We start from the raw sequence: 12,029 nt of genomic DNA, 5'->3' as shown, positions 1-12,029 counted from the left end.
GGCAAAGACATTCCCTATACCAGTGATGGCTAACCTTTTAGAGATCGAGTGCCCAAACCGCAACCTAAAACCCACTTATTTATCGCAAAGTGCCAACACGTCGGTGGCGGGGCTTACCACCATGTATGATTTTACCGCCGTCGTTCTAAAAAGGACAGGGCCGCTTCAAAATTGACAGCATGCAGATTTTGACTGCTTTTAGATGCGGAAATACTGCAGAATGTCCTCAGCGGAAATTTCTGTGGAAAATTCTGCAGCATTTCCGCATCCAAAAAGTAGACAAAATCTGCACCCTGTCTATTTTGAAACAGCCCTGCCCATTTCCGCCACATGTAAACATACCCCAGCGGTAACAGTGACCCACCCCCAGCAGCCCCAGCAGTAATAGTGACCCCCGCATCACAGCGGCCCCAGCGGTAATAGTGACTCCCCACAGCGATAATAGTGACCCCGACCACACAGCAGCCCCAGCGGTAATAGTGACCCCCACCCCCCCAGCAGTAATAGTGACACTCCCCAGCAGCCCCAGGGTTAATAGTGACCCCCACCCCACAGCGGCCCCAGCGGTAATAGTGACCCCCACCCTACAGCGGCCCCAGCAGTAATAGTGACCCCCCACAGCGATAATAGTGACCTCCACCACACAATAGCCCCAGCGGTAATAGTGACCCCCCACAGCGATAATAGTGACCCCCACCACACAGCAGCCCCAGCGGTAATAGTGACCCCCACCCCCCAGCGGTAATAGTGACACCCCCCCAGCACCCCCAGCGATAATAGTGACCCCCACCCAGCAGTAATAGTGACCCCCACATCACAGCGGCCCCAGCGGTAATAGTGACCCCCACAGCGGCTCCAGCGGTGATAGTGACCCCCACAGCGGCCCCATAGGTGACAGTGACCCCCACCCCATAGCGGCCCCAGCGGTAATAGTGTCCCCCACCCCACAGCGATAATAGTGACCACCCAGCGGCCCCCAGTGCATTAGGGACACCCCCCAGCAGCCCCCAGTGCATTAGGGACACCCCCAGCGGCCCTCCAGTGCAGTAGTGACACCCCCCCAGCGGCCCTCCAGTGCAGTAGTGACACCCCCCCAGCGGCCCCCCAGTGCAATAGTGACACCCCCCAGCGGCCCCCCAGTGCAATAGTGACACCCCCCCAGCACAACAATGACATCCCCCAGCGGCACCCCAGTGCAACAATGACACACCTCAGCAGCCCCCAGTGCAGTAGTGACACCCCACAGTGGCCCCCCAGTGCAGTAGTGACACCCCACAGCGGCCCCCCAGTGCAGTAGTGACACCCCCCAGCGGCCCCCCAGTGCAGTAGTGACACCCCCTAGCAGCCCCCAGTGCAGTAGCGACACCCTCCAGCGTCCCCCCAGTGCAGTAGCGACACCCCCCCAGCAGCCCCCCAGTGCAGTAGTGACACCCTCCAGCGGCCCCCCAGTGCAGTAGCGACGCCCCCCAGTGCAATAGTGACGGCCCCCCAGTGCAATAGTGACAGCCCCCCAGTGCAATAGTGACACCCCCCCAGCACCCCCAGCGATAATAGTGACCCCCACCCAGCAGTAATAGTGACCCCCACATCACAGCGGCCCCAGCGGTAATAGTGACCCCCACAGCGGCTCCAGCGGTGATAGTGACCCCCACAGCGGCCCCATAGGTGACAGTGACCCCCACCCCATAGCGGCCCCAGCGGTAATAGTGTCCCCCACCCCACAGCGATAATAGTGACCACCTAGCGGCCCCCAGTGCATTAGGGACACCCCCCAGCAGCCCCCAGTGCATTAGGGACACCCCCAGCGGCCCTCCAGTGCAGTAGTGACACCCCCCCAGCGGCCCTCCAGTGCAGTAGTGACACCCCCCCAGCGGCCCCCCAGTGCAATAGTGACACCCCCCAGCGGCCCCCCAGTGCAATAGTGACACCCCCCCAGCACAACAATGACATCCCCCAGCGGCACCCCAGTGCAACAATGACACACCTCAGCAGCCCCCAGTGCAGTAGTGACACCCCACAGTGGCCCCCCAGTGCAGTAGTGACACCCCACAGCGGCCCCCCAGTGCAGTAGTGACACCCCCCAGCGGCCCCCCAGTGCAGTAGTGACACCCCCTAGCAGCCCCCAGTGCAGTAGCAACACCCTCCAGCGTCCCCCCAGTGCAGTAGCGACACCCCCCCAGCGGCCCCCCAGTGCAGTAGTGACACCCTCCAGCGGCCCCCCAGTGCAGTAGCGACGCCCCCCAGTGCAATAGTGACGGCCCCCCAGTGCAATAGTGACAGCCCCCCAGTGCAATAGTGACACTCCCCCAGCGGCCCCCCCAGTGCAATAGTGACACCCCCAGCGGCCCCCCCAGTGCAATAGTGACACCCCCCAGTGCAATAATGACACCCCCCAGCAGCCCCCCAGTGCAGTAGTGACACCCCACAGTGCCCCTCCCAAGACCCACATACTTACCCCCTCCTCCTCCCCCTTCTACTGGAAGCTGATGCTCCTCTTCTGGTCAGCATGGTCTGGCATGCATATTAACTTTTTCTTACCCACTTCTGCCTCAATGGGTAATTCCCAGCAACCTGATTGGTTGTTTGGTGAATTTGCCAACCCAAACAACCAATCAGGTTGCTGGGAATTGCTGATTGCTGCAGAAGTGGGGAAGAAAGTGTTAATATGCTCCCGGCACACACTCTGACACACACGCTGCTGGAAGCCTCCCCCCTCTTGGCGGAACCAAGTAGTAGGAGACGTCGGGGCAGGGGGGAGAGGGATTCCTGCTGCACACTGAAGTCAGTGTGTACCGGGATCAGCGCGGCTAGCAGTGCCGTTTGTAAATGCCGGCAGGGGAGCCGCGGCCCCTGCTGGTATTCACAAGTGGTGAGCGGCCGATGGGGCGCGTGCCAGTAGGGAGAGCTCTGCGTGCCGCCTCTGGCACGCGTGCCATAGGTTCGCCACCACTGCCCTATACCATTACTCTACTTCCACCAGCCTGAATGTCTGAAAACTGTTTGCACCAAATTCAATTCCTCCCATCATACAACACAAATCTGGATTCATCTGACCAGGCGATATTATTTCACGCCCCAAGGGTGTAAATTTTGCTGTATTTTACCCACTGCCTTTCTGTTTCTTCTAGACAGTAATGGCACTGGAGCTGGTCATCTACTGTTCTAGCCCATCTCTGCTAAGGAAAGAGTTGTGCATTTGGACATATTAGTTGGAGCATCAGCATTGTATTCAGCTGTGTTTTTATTATACTTTGCACTGCCCGTTCCTCAGAATTATTCTTGCTATCCTCCTATGACCCCTTTCTTCAAGGAGTTGTTTATGTCCACTTGATCTTTTGTTGGGTGTTTTTCCTCAATCACATCATTCTCAGTAAACCCATCAACAGTTTATGAAATCCTGGTCAGCTAGTCTAGCACCGATGACCAGGACTCATGGGAACTTGCTTAGATTGCTCGCTTTTCACATTCTAATGGAAATTCACACCGCAACTGATCCACAGAAAACTTGTTCACTTGATTTTATGCTGCACTTTGGGATCACTTGTCTAGTACCGTGTTTCCTGGAAAAAAAACACCCTGTCTTATATTAATTTTTGCCCCAAAAGAGGCACTAGGTCTTATTTTCAGGGAAGGTCTTATTATACTTACCTAGCAGGCTCGGTCCACGTCCATCCTGCTACTTCCACAGCTCTGACGCGCTTCTTGCAGTTCTCCGCTGCTCATACAACATAGCTTCCTGGTTACGGGATTCATAAATCCCGCCTCCAGTAAGCGATGGCTGTGATTGGCTGAGCAGCGGTCAAAGAACCAATCAATGCAGCGCTGGATGAACCAATGCAATGGCTGTGATTGGTTTATCCAGTGCTGCATTGATTGGCTGAGTAGCGATGGAAGAGCCTATTAACAGCCATTGTGTTGTAGAGGCGGGATATATGAATTGGCTGAGACTCGGACAATCACAGCCATTGCATTGGTTCATCCAGCGCTGCATCGACTGGCTGAGCAGCGGTCAAAAAACTAATCACAGGCATCACTTCCTGGGGGTGGGTTTTATAATTCCTGTAACCAGGAAGTGATGTTGTACGAGCGACTGAAGACTGCGAGAACCTCACCGACCCGTGCTGAACCTTTAGGCCTCCTTCACACGGGCGACACCGCATCGCTGCGAGAAAATCGCAGTGATATTGCATCGCTGCACCGTACGACATCGCTGCGATGTTCTCGCAGCAATACCGTGATTTTGTAGCGCTACAGTCGAATGTGACGCTACAAAATCACGCAACTTTGTAGCATCTGCTACTGTCAAAGTTGCATCGCATTGCATGCAAACCGCGTTTTCATGCTATGCAATGCAACAGAGAGGAAGGCTCCATAGAGAAACATGAGCTACAAAACCTCGCAGGTCACAGGCATATCGCCGGACCTGCGAGGTTTGTGTGTCGTTTCGTAGCATGCCACAAAACATCTCGTGTGTAGGAACCCATAGGAAACGATGGGCTTTTCATCCATGCGATTTATATAATAATAATATAATAATAATCTTTATTTGTATAGCGCCAACTTATTCCGCAGCGCTTTCAGGCATGGATAAATGCAAAACAATACAACAATTGCAACAATTACAATGTGAGATACATTGGGTTAGACGCAAATGGGTTGAGGGTGGTACAGGAGGTGCAGGGGTTGGGGAACACAGGCAATAGGAAATATTATGTACAGATCATTTATCAGAAGGCAAACAGGGTGGAGCACCATAGGGAGGGGCGAGGGACTAGGTCAGGAGATTTGGTATGCTTCCCTGAAGAGGTGCGTTTTTAAGACACGTCTGAAATTTCGTGCATCGGGAATTGTCCGGATGCCTTGGGGTAGAGCATTCCAGAGGATGGGTGCTGCTCTAGTGAAGTCCTGTAGGCGAGCATGAGAGGTTCGTATTACAGGGGTGTTTAGTCTGAGGGTGTTAGCCGATCGGAGTAAGCGCGCTGGGTGGTGTACTGACAGTAGGGAGGCGATGTATGGTGGGGCAGCGCCATGCAGAGCTTTGTGAGTGAGGTAGAGGAGTTTAAATTTAGTTCTGCAGTGGATGGGCAGCCAATGCAGCGACTGGCATAGTGCAGAGGCGTCTGAATAACGACTGGATAGAAAAATGAGTCTAGCTGCTGCATTTAGTATGGATTGGAGCGGAGCGAGTCTAGTGCAGGGGAGGCCAATGAGTAGCGAGTTGCAGTAGTCAAGCCGGGAGTGGATGAGCGCAACCACGAGCGTCTTTAGCGTGTCCGTGGTTAGGAACGGACGTATTTTAGCAATATTTCTGAGGTGCATGTGGCATGTTTGAGCCAGAGATTGGATATGGGGGGCAAAGGAGAGGTCAGAGTCCAGTGTGACCCCAAGGCATCGGGCATGCCGTCTGGGGGTTATAATGGTGCCAGACACTGGAATGGAGATGTTGAGAGGAGGTCGGTTAGAAGGTGGAAAGACAAGGAGGTTTTAGAGAGGTTTAGTTTGCGAAAAAGGGAGGACATAGTGTTAGAGACAGCGGACAGACAGTCGGTGATATTTTAGAGGAATGGTCCAGAGATCTCACGAGAGGAGGTGTATAGTTGGGTGTCGGCAGCGTAGAGATGGTATTGGAGGCCCAATCCGTGGATGCTTTGTCCAATTGGGGCAGTATAGATAGAGAAAAGAAGGGGACCAAGGACCAAGCCCTGGGGTACCCCGACAGCGAGAGGAAGTGGAGCAGAGATAGAACCAGCAAAGGAAACACTGAAAGAGAGGTAGGAAGAGAACCAGGAGAGAGCAGTATCCTTTAGACCAATAGAGCGGAGCATAGTGAGGAGATTATGGTCGACAGTGTCAAATGCAGCAGACAGGTCAAGGAGGATTAGTAGAGAGTAATCACCTCTCGACTTTGCCGTCATCAGGTCATTTAATACTTTTGTGGGGGCAGTTTCGGTCGAGTGTAGAGAGCAGAAACCAGACTGGAGGGGGTCGAGGAGCGAGTTGTCAGAGAGAAAGCAGTAAGGCGGGAGTAGACCAGGCGTTCCAGTAATTTGGAGATAAAGGGGAGGTTTGAGACGGGTCGGTAGTTGGCAGCATGAGTCGGGTCCAGGGTTGGTTTTTTAAGCAGAGGGGATATAATCGAGTGTTTGAATGAGTAGGGAAAAGTGCCAGAGGTTAGGGAGAGGTTGCAGATTGTGGTAAGGTGAGTAATGAGAGCTGGGGAAAGGGAGCAGAGGAGGTGAGAGGGGAGAGGGTCGCTAGCGCAGGTGGTGGGGTGGGCAGCGGAAAGGAGCCTGGAGACTTCTTCCTCTGTCGTTGGTTCTAGTGTAGATAGTGAGTAGGTGCTGGGTGCAGTCCTGATGAAACTGGGATCAGGGCTAACCATGCAGCTTTCAGTAATTTCTTTTCGAATGTGGTCGATTTTTTCTTTGAAATAGGCAGCTAGTTCTCCAGCAGTCAGGTCTGTCGCAGGGGCCTGTTCCTTGGGGCTGAGGAGGGAGTGAAAGGTCTCAAAGAGTTGTTTAGGGTTGTGGAATAGTGAGGAGACAAGGGAGGTGAAATAAACTTGTTTGGCATGGTGAAGGGCTAGGTTATACGTTTTAAGCATGAATTTGAAGTGGAGGAAGTCTGCTGGCAGCTTTGACTTTCTCCACAGCCGCTCGACGCACCTAGAGCACCGCCGGATGAAGCGCGTTTGGGATGTGAGCCAGGGTTGCCGTGGTCTGCGTTTGACGGCTCACGTCACAGGCGGTGCCACTTCATCCAGGGCACGGCTGAGGGTGGTGTGGTAATATTCGGCTGCCAGGTTAGGGCAGGGGAGGCGAGAGATAGGCGATAGGGAGGACTGAATAGTTTCGGCAAACTGTTTAGTGCAGACAGACTGGAGGTTCCTAGAGGTGCGATAGATAGGAGGGTCAGGAGAGATGCTAGGGTGCCTGATGGAGAAAGAGAGAAGGTTGTGATCTAAGAGTGGAAGGGGGGAGTTAGTAAAGTGAGAAGCAGAGCAGAGACGGAGGATAACTAAGTCGAGAGTGTTACCATCTCTATGAGTGGGGGAGTCAGAGATTAGTGATAAGCCAAGGGAGGAGGTAAGTGTTAAAAGCCGGGAGGCAGATGGGGAGCTAGAGTTGTTAGTAGGAATGTTGAAATCACCAAGGATGAGGGTTGGGATTTCACAGGATAGGAAGTGGGGGAGCCAGGCAGCAAAGTGGTCTAGGAACAGGCGGGTAGGACCTGGGGGGCGGTAAATAACTGCGACAGGCAGAGGCAATGGGCGGAAGAGTCGCAGGGTGTGGACTTCAAAGGAGTGGAAGGTAAGCGAGGGAGCTGAGGGAATGACCTGGAAGGTACAGTTTGGGGAGAGGATGATGCCTACTCCTCCACCGCGTCAGTCATCCGATCTGGGGGTGTGGGAGAACTGCAGGCCATCATAGGACAATGCAGCGGGGGAGGTAGAATCGGACTGCTGTATCCAGGTTTCCGTGAGGGCGAGCAAGTTCAAGCGTTTACTGGTGAAAAGGTCATGGATAGTTGGGAGTTTGTTACACGCAGATTGGGAGTTCCATAGGGCGCATTTGAATGGGGCAGGGGGGGCATTTTGGTAGAGAACAGTACGGGGTGGGCCTGGGTTGGGGGAGATGTCCCCTGCAGCTAGGAGTAGCAGAGTAGCAAGGGTGAGCACATGGCTAGGGGATTTGTGTGGGTGTCTGAGGTGTTTCTTTGCAGTATTGGGGGGTTGAAGGCGTCTTAGGAAGTTGAACAGTGCATGGGAGCCATACATAGGTGAAGAGAGGAGGGAGGGGCTGATGTGGATGGAGTGTGTTGGGGCTGGGCGTTGGAAGAAACTGTGAAGGCTTGAAAAGAGGATGGTGAAGGAGATTAGTGCGAAGAGGAGAGTATTTCCCTTCAGGCTTTGGACAGTTGTGCATGATACCTGTCTCCTGCTCCGACGAACTGCATCATTCAACAGCATAAAACACTTGTTGCTGGACACTTAGTGCTGGAGACATCAGGTGAGGCAGCCTCTGGTGAGGCATGGAGGGTAGAACTGACTTTAAAGTTCTGGCTACGGGGGGGGGGGGGGGGGGGGGGGGGCTTTATTGCCCTCTTACAAAAACAAACTGTGTCCAGCAACACTAAGATGAGACAGGGAGAAAACTATTTGGGGGAGGTGATGAGGAAAATACATATAGTACAAATAGAGTCAGCTCAATTTATATGAAGCAATGGGACATACCATTGCACACAGATTATGACAAATTTAAAGGTATCACAGCAGATTCAGTGGAAGGAGCAATGCTACAAAAACGCGCAACTTTGTTGCCCGTGTGAAGGAGGCCTTAGAGAGCAGCAGGAATACTGGACCGAGTAATGTATTCTTTTTGTTTTATGTAGTATAACCAGGGCTTATTTTCGGGGTAGGGCTTATATTTGAAGCTTCCCCGAAAATTAAGCTTGGGCTTATTTTGGGAGAAATAGGGTATCTATACAGGAAAGGGCAGGAGTCTCTAATAAAGTGTCCATTCACTGTATGCTTGTTATTTTTTATTTTATAGAAGCCATTGTTTTCCAAAGGCTTTCCACACGACCGCTACATTGGGGGCGAAAAAACTGGTGATTGGGCGCACAAATCAAACGTTTGTGTGCCCTTTCATATGGCGTGGCGAGGCTGGCGCAAATGCGCCGACCTCAACAGGCCATCGCCCATTTCCCCTCCCTCCCCATCGCAGGCTTACCTATCTTCCTCCCCGCTCTGTCTGTGCAATGGGAGGGGGTGGGACGGGGGCGGGGCTAAGTGCAGGGCAGCACAGCCTCCTCCCATTAGTGGCTATGAACAAAACGGGCGGGGACAAGGTCGGTGCTTAGCTCCGCCCACGTCCCACTCCTTGTCCATAGCCATCAATGGGAGGAGGTGGGGCGGATTGGCGTTTATCTTCGCCCCGCACCCTCCCATTGCAGAGACCGAGCAGGGAGGAAAGGTAAGCCTACACGGGGAAGGGGAGGAGAACAGAGGGAGGTAGTTTAGCAGCCACGCTGCTAAACTCCCTCCCACCTACGGCCGCTGCCATGGGCTCCCATAGGAGCCCATGCAGCGGCCGACATATTCTGGCCCAAACATACTTCCAGAACTATGTTTTGGGCTCGACGTAAAAATGCCCAGCGCTATATTGGCCGGTCGGGCGTTTATACATCTCACAAATACGCCAATGTGATCTGATGGAATCTAATGCATCAGATCACAGCGCATATTGTCCGGCCATGAAAACGGCTGGCCGATATGCGCTCATGTGAAAGAAGCCATAGTCTGTAAAGGTGTGGCCCATTAACCAGTGTAATTGGAATATTAGTTTATATTAGTTCTCCTTGGATATTGTATAGTAGATGTTAATACTATGTCTTGCTCTTTCCAGTCCATTCCCTCCTGAAATCTGCCTATAACACAGTTGCTATCGAGAAGGAAAAAATGAAACAGATGGTTTCTGAACAGGATTACAGCAGCCAGAACACACAGATTGCGCGCCTCAGACAGTCACTTTCTCAGGTACGTTTTATCTTGAGTTACAAGACACCTTTCCACATCAATGCTGTAGAAACTAATTAGTGAGACCCCTTCCGAACATCAGCCATATGCTGCGTGCTAAAGATGTCATGATTCGGTACTAAATTAAATGTTGTGATCCATGCAAGTTGAAAATCTAAGCATACTCATACAGAGTTTAAAGGTATATCAGCCCTATAGTCTATCTTCTTGCCATTTAGTGCGCGCTTGAAATCAGTCTATTGTTCGTAACCCTGAAATGTGTAGCAGCTCTGTTAGTGCCGTTATTAGCTGCACATCGTCCAAGGCAATGCTCTCAAACACACTAATTGTTGCTAATACACGTATGGCAATCTGGAAGTATATCTAGCGGTCTGAAGTCATGCAGCTGCAGGCGTGGAAAAGCCTTAAGGCTCAGGTGCGGGACAGTCTCAAGCCTGTGTGCTCGGAAGGTACAAAGAAATGCCTACGGTTTACGTCCTGTTCAAACTGTGCAGATTTTTAAGCCAAAATCAGCAGTGGACCCTAGGCAGACTATAAGGGAAATGCTGATTTGTCTCCTCATATTCTAGTTTTGTCTTAAAAAACACATGATAAACCCAAAGCAAGTAAAGAAGACCTTACTAGAAAAGATGTCAATGGACCTTGGACACATGACAGAAGGTTATCTGGAGTGACAATTCCTGTTTCTTGCTGAACCATATGGATGGCTGGGTCTGTATCTAATGTAAACAGCATGCAGCCATATCCCATGGGACATGTTTAGGGTTCAACGGCTAGTGGTGACAGTGTCACAGTCCGGGGAGCATTTTCCTGACATTGTTTAGGAGCATTGGTCATCATACCACAACCTTTGAATGGTGAATCCTACTAGAACCTGACAGCTGACCATCTGCACCCTTATCTTCAGGAAGTCTTCAAAAGACAGCACTCTGTGTCATCAGGGAGTGGTTGGAGCTACATGACAATGAATTCTTCATACTGCTTTGGCCCACAAACTCACCGGAATGTAATTAGGATATGCTGGAAAGATCTTTGAGATCTGCTCCCACTTATCTACAAAATGTGTGCCAACTGAGGGAGCTGCTGCAGTTGGCATGGGTCAAGCAGAGGATGTTTGTCACCTTGTGGAATCTACTCCCCAACGTCTTAAAGCTGCAACTGCCCAAACATGTGGGAGGTAATGTCCACTGGTGCAAGTCATGAGGGTGACGTCATATTGCAGATGTTTTTTTGCAGGGTGGTTTACCAGCAAGCAGAGTACTCATTTTACCAAGGCTGAGTAAACCTTGAGCCAGTGGGGATTGAACCCACAACCTTCAGGTCTTGAGCGAGAGCTTAGGACTGCATTTCTGCTGCCTTAACACTCTGGGCCACATGAGGCTTATGAAAGTTGGATCATCCCATGTAGTAGGTGTTCCTAATGCAGTGACCATTCAGTATATAACATGACTCGTATTTTTTCTTTATTTCATCCTTTTAATATATGGTGTATATTCTGGTTGGAAGCATCTAATAATTAAAAACTATGATACATGTTTCTCTAGAACAGAATGAGCTGTGCATAAAAAGTTTATTCAAGACGCTCCATGATAATGTTTATCCTGACAACCACTATAAACTTTGCTTTTGTAAAACAACTGAGAGTGTAAAAGATAGTGATCAAGTTAAGGCCGGTTTCACATCACACCTTCGGTCGGAGGTTCCGTCACAGATCTGGCTCAAAATACCTACATGCTCTTTCTTCCATCCAAAAGCCAGGTAGCTGGGCGGAAAGTAAACGGACCACATTATAGTTAATGGGGTCCCGTCCGGTGCTGTTTTGTTCCATCCAGAAACGGAACCGTTCGACTGCGGGGATTCCCCTTTCCTGCTTCCCGAACAAAGCAGCAAAGTGGATCCCCAAGTGCAGATGTGAAACCACCCTAAAATACAAAAGTAGGAAAACGCCATGAGAATTTTGCTTAGATAAGTATCATAAGTCTTGTTAAAAGAACCCAAAAAGCATCTTATCATTTTGGTAATTTGTTTTGCAGGCATTGAACCACAACTCTGAGTTGAGGAGTCGACTTAACAGAATACATAGTGAATCTGTTATCTCCGACCAAGTTGTCAGTGTCAACATTATAGCCAGTCCAGATGAGGTAATTATCTTGTTCAGCGTATTTATTTTCTTACATGAGGTTTCGCTATGTGAAGCCTCTCCTAAATTAGTTAGCAATGAACAGCTACTGCTCTTTCACATCGACACATTCCACCACTATAATTTTCCTTTGTTCTGCTCCATTATAAAAGAAGAACAAGGAAATTAACAGCGGTGTCAGATCTAATATATGCCAGGCACTAATGGCACTAGACAGACCCCACGGACTGTAATGGAGTCTATTAGGTTTCTATTATAGTGTCCAGCATGTTACTGGCAAAAATAGCGCTTCATGCTGTGCTATTTTTTTCTGGTGATTTAACAGAATGGGAGGTGCAGAATGAAAACTCA

The 12,029-nt window shown here is 50.9% G+C and overlaps 1 protein-coding gene across 4 annotated transcripts in view; it reads left to right on the top strand.

The window, feature by feature from the left end:
• OSBPL6 (oxysterol binding protein like 6) overlaps positions 1-12,029 on the top strand; it is a 257,243-nt gene that overhangs the window by 204,710 nt on the left and 40,504 nt on the right. For 3 of the 4 annotated variants that reach the window (XM_066575778.1, XM_066575776.1, XM_066575777.1), the window contains 2 exons: positions 9,408-9,538; positions 11,572-11,679. In XM_066575778.1, the coding sequence (XP_066431875.1) occupies positions 9,408-9,538; positions 11,572-11,679 (239 nt within the window). The remainder of the gene's footprint in view (positions 1-9,407; positions 9,539-11,571; positions 11,680-12,029) is intronic. The other variant, XM_066575780.1, reaches the window with a different exon arrangement.

This window comes from Eleutherodactylus coqui, chromosome 8 (genome assembly GCF_035609145.1).
Source record: "Eleutherodactylus coqui strain aEleCoq1 chromosome 8, aEleCoq1.hap1, whole genome shotgun sequence".
Taxonomy (NCBI): domain Eukaryota; kingdom Metazoa; phylum Chordata; class Amphibia; order Anura; family Eleutherodactylidae; genus Eleutherodactylus; species Eleutherodactylus coqui.
Note: the sequence above shows the minus strand (reverse complement) of the source record. Positions and strands in the feature narration are given on the sequence as shown.